Consider the following 4,574-nt stretch of genomic DNA (forward strand, 5'->3'; position numbering starts at 1 on the left):
ACCGATTCCTGGATATCAGACAAATCCTGTATATTTTACTATCTTTTAATATTTAACCCCTTAAGGACACATGACATGTGTGACATGTCATGATTCCCCTTTTATTCCAGAAGTTTGGTCCTTAAGGGGTTAACCTCATCAATAGCATCTCCCACCATGGGATCCAAATGCCTGTAGGTATTTGGAATAGTATTGCTGCTAATTGACTAGTAATTAATTACTAATCTGAACAGCTTACACCTGCAGCTCCTATTAACAGATATAAACCACCCAGGTCAGGAGATTCCTCAGACCGCTTTGGGAGACTTGTTATCTGAGTTCATACTGCTGGTTCTACTGGTTAGTAGGTTTGTTTGTGATTTCCCGGCTAATATTAGAGATACTGTCCGGATTGAGCAGTATATATTGTGCACTGTGAGTTCTACTCACTGCCCAATGCAGTCCCTAAGCTAAAATCTGGGGAATAATTACTGAAAGTACTTCTGAGGTGTACTTGGAGGCCAGCTCTTACTATGTATATTGGAATTTATTGTATTTGGTGTGTGCTGGATACAATGGGGAAATGTATCAGTGTTGTGTGTGTGTGTGTGTGTGTGAGAATTCTAAAGTGGAAATGTCAACAATGGAATGTGCCTGCTGGTTTCCATGGTGACTAATTCTGAACACCTTGATAAATCTCCCCCAGAATGTGGCTCTGCATGCTTCACTAACTCTGCATTTTGATCTGCCCTCTATTTTCTCTAGAGGGTGCATATGTTAAACTCCAGGGGCTACCTATGGCCCCTGGAGGTCTGGTTATGGTGCGACTCTGGGTGCCTAGTGTCCCTTTAACTGTAAGGTGGGCAGTTTGTCAAAATGAAACCTCAATAATTCAGGTGGACAAATAGGGCACTTAAATTCTAGGGGTGTGGCTACTTTGAGATTATTATTTTTTTTTTCATGCTAATTTATGCAACTAAAACATTCGAACAGGTATTTACTGTCCTCTAAACACTTTTGTTGTTGTAGCTTAAAGCTACCCAGTTGTGAGTTTCACTGCTGTGGAGCTGTTATTTACTCATACACCACAATACAGAGCTCCTAGAAGAGTTTTGGGCTCCTAAAGGGATTGTATGGTGTTGGGAATCTGTATTTCTAACACTACAGAGCCCACTGCTGCCACTCCTCTCTAACCAAATGCTTTCTTATTGGTTATCAATGATGATGCAGAGCGTGAACGTCATTCAAGGGACTGAGTCCCTTAGAATCCCAGAAGCGCCTTTAGTGGCGGTCTATCAGGAGGCCGTCTTAGTCCTGCAAGGAAATCAAACTGTAATTTATCAAACTACAATGATTTACATCGCAGTACTTAGTGGGGCGAAGACACTGTGCCCAGACCACTTAAATGAGCTAAAGTGGTCTGGGTGACTCTAGTGGACTTTGACTGCTAAATGGCTATATTTTGGTAGTTATTCCAGGTAAGTTTTGTAGTGTTTTATTTTTGATATATTAACTTATTCATAGATAATATTGTGGTGTGTATGTATTCTGCTCTCTAGGAAAAATAAATAAATAAATGTATATTAAAAAAATGGGCGCTTTTCAAACACATTGAATTTGTAGGTTTAGTTTCAGAATTTGGACAATCGACTCTTAAAGTGGCACCGTTGTGGTCACATCCTTCTCCTCCCATCCACCCCCAACTCCTCTCAATTTTATTGACCCCCAAATGCCCTTATGTCTCTAACAATTTTTTTTTATTTCCTCCAGATCCATGTCCCAGGCATATTGAATTTTGTCTATTTGGCAGAAAGACAGATGAATGAATAGAAAGTCCAAAACACTAAGAATTGCAATTCGGTTTGGTTGTTTAGCTTATCACAAAGAGGGAGTTACCGTCTCACAGATCCCTTCTTGTAATATGTAAATAGATGCAGCTGTGCTCTCCGCCACTTCCTACAATCCCCCACATGCACTCTTCATTCTATGGGGGTCAATATGACTCTGATCTTGGTATAAGGCAGTTTAAACCTCCCTCCTGCCAATGGTAAAATATACCAAATTTTATGTGTCCATGTATGACTAATGGATAAACCTACGACCGTACCTATGCAGATAACAAACTTTCCCTTCCTCTGGTTTTAGATTTTCAGGATGTCTGGTCGTGGAAAGAAGGTTCAGAAAGCTGCAGCTGGAAATGTCTCTAAATCATCCAAGGCTGGCCTGCAGTTCCCAGTTGGACGTATCCACAGATTCTTGAAGAAAGGAAACTATGCGAAGAGGATTGGTGCGGCAGCTTCTGTTTACCTGGCAGCCTCTCTGGAGTACCTGTGTGCGGAGGTCTTGGAGCTGTCAGGAAACGCGGCCAGAGACAACAAGAAATCGAGGATCTCACCCAGACACATCCAGCTGGCAGTTAGAAATGATGATGAACTCTCCAAGCTGTTTGATGGCGTCACAATTGCTGAGGGTGGTGTCTTGCCTAACATCCATGCTGTGCTTCTACCAAAGAAAACTATTAGAGGCCCAAGGTCACAAGAGTCAAGTAAAGTAGCAGAGTCTCAAGAATTCTAGTCTTGTATGCTATCTGGAATTCTCAAATCTCTCCCCTCCTCCCCACCCAATGAGCTTTTATTGTTTTAAACTATTTATGAAATGTTTGTTTTTAAAATGTTTACAATTAAACTTATTTATTAACCTTCAACCGTGTTTGCTTGGGCCAACTGGTATGGAGAGGCCTTTGTGGCTGGAATAACAGATTCCTGAACAAACTGTTAAAAGCTCAGGAAAATGTCAATAGAGAGCCATGAGATGACACACAATCGTGGCCAATCCTGTCTTATCTGTAAGCAAGAGACTTAAGCATTGCTCTCTAAATGTACTTCTTTGGGGCTCTAGATTGTAATGGCAGTCTGAGTCATAACTACCAAATACCCAGTGGTTATGTTAGGGGCCCCATTTATTTATTTTTGTTCAGAAAGGGCATCATTGTACATGTGCACTGGGTATAAGGTTGGCAAGAGCGGCTAACCTGACCCTCTTTATGACACTGCTAGTCTCCCACCCCCACCAGTCTGCCTACCCCATGTATGTACGTAGTGGGGAATCGCGATGCAGCCTAGAACAAAATCTAACCCCATTAAACCCCCCAGTAACAACAGGCCACAGTATTTATTATCACAACTAAATTACTGCATGACACATCCATAACTTTATTTATTAAATCTCTTCTTTTCTGTAACCAAAACATTAGGCATAAATTAACATATATACATATATAACTCCACCCATAGTGTTATACAGTGACCCAACCGTCCTTGCCAATAAAAACATGGAGTGGTTCCTAATCACCACTCCCTCTCACCTCCCCCCTCCTCATAAAAATCCTTCCAATGCCTGCCATCAGCCGACCTTATCCACGCTCGATGGGCACGAGACCTCAGGCAACCTTAAGTTTAACCTTTTGGAGCAGGGGAGGTTTGAGACCTTAAAAACTTGTTCATCTCATTCCATATACTTAAACGTAACCTCAAGGACATACCCCGCTGTTTTACACCTAAAATCTGCGGGGGACCCCACCACAACCAGCCATGGCCTGTTCCACCACTTCTCGCAGCGCTAGAGTAACAGAGGTCAAGTCCGACCTCCAGCAAGCGCACCCTTCCCTCGAGAGAACTAAACCACATTTAGCCAAACCCAAAAGGCGAACTGGAAGTGTTTACATTTTATTTATTCATTTTGTCAGTTATGTGTTTAGTCATTTAGTTATGGCCATGACAAACCTAGAAACCCATCTAGTCCGATGACCAACGGCAGCGCACCAGGGCACTCACATTGCGGAGCGCACTGCCAACAGGAGAGGGCGATAGGCGCAGCCTAGCCCCTGAGAACCTCGGGGAAGAAACTTAATGCGTAACATGTCTAGATCGAAGAGCACCCAAGTCCTAAACCGACACCGACCCATGACATTCCAACTCAGGGATAACAAAAAACCCTTGGTACCCCCATGAGGCGAGACCGCCGACCCCGTAGGAGGAGGAGCCACACCCCTTTCATGTATCTGGTGCCAGACCACCGAACCTCCGCTCCAAAAGGTGTAAGATCCAACCACGCGCCTCTGCCTCCTGGCCCAAATTACATACGAAAATCCCACCCTCCCCAGTCCGGGGGGACCTTACCGCGGAGATAAGCCCAGTCAGAGACCAGCAGGGCGAACCCAAAGAACCAACCACCCTGACACCCACCAATCGAGTCTTCTGAACCAGAATAAACGCTCCTCCTTGAATTCCCCACCAACATTATCCAGGAATTCGAGCCCCCAAGCTGAATACCCCAACTAAATGGACGCGGGGCGAAAACACGTCTTCGAGAACACCAAGGGGTGAAGAGGCCGAATAATCCAGTGGATGCAGACCACTCACCCAAGGAAAACAGGACAAATGATGGAACCCAGCACCACCCCTGATCGGAATAATCTAAACTAGCCCGGGAACCTAGTACATCATGTCACGAGCCCAACTAGTACCTCGTGCAGACCATCTACCCCAGGAGAAAGCCGAAGGGCAAGGTTATGTCAGCCCCGCAACATCCAATAA

At 44.2% G+C, this 4,574-nt stretch overlaps 1 protein-coding gene across 2 annotated transcripts; it reads left to right on the forward strand.

Annotated features, from left to right (window-relative positions):
* The first annotated feature begins 294 nt into the window (after nt 1-294).
* On the forward strand, nt 295-2,676 carry LOC134587208 (histone H2A, sperm-like). Of its 2 annotated transcripts, none has more exons than XM_063443434.1 (2): nt 295-347; nt 2,125-2,676. In XM_063443434.1, exon 2 carries the CDS (start codon nt 2,134-2,136, stop codon nt 2,551-2,553), a length of 420 nt encoding a protein of 139 aa, XP_063299504.1. In that variant the 5' UTR covers nt 295-347; nt 2,125-2,133; the 3' UTR covers nt 2,554-2,676. The 2 variants fall into 2 exon arrangements, with proteins under 2 accessions (XP_063299504.1, XP_063299495.1); XM_063443425.1 differs by having other exon boundaries at nt 307-339; nt 2,125-2,675.
* The last annotated feature ends 1,898 nt before the right edge of the window (nt 2,677-4,574 follow it).

The sequence above is a fragment of the Pelobates fuscus genome, chromosome 1 (assembly GCF_036172605.1).
Source record: "Pelobates fuscus isolate aPelFus1 chromosome 1, aPelFus1.pri, whole genome shotgun sequence".
Classification (NCBI taxonomy): domain Eukaryota; kingdom Metazoa; phylum Chordata; class Amphibia; order Anura; family Pelobatidae; genus Pelobates; species Pelobates fuscus.

Excerpts from the sequence above, each read along its gene's own strand:
- LOC134587208 (XM_063443434.1), top strand. The coding sequence starts at position 2,134 with ATGTCTGGTCGTGGAAAGAAGGTTCAGAAAGCTGCAGCTGGAAATGTC.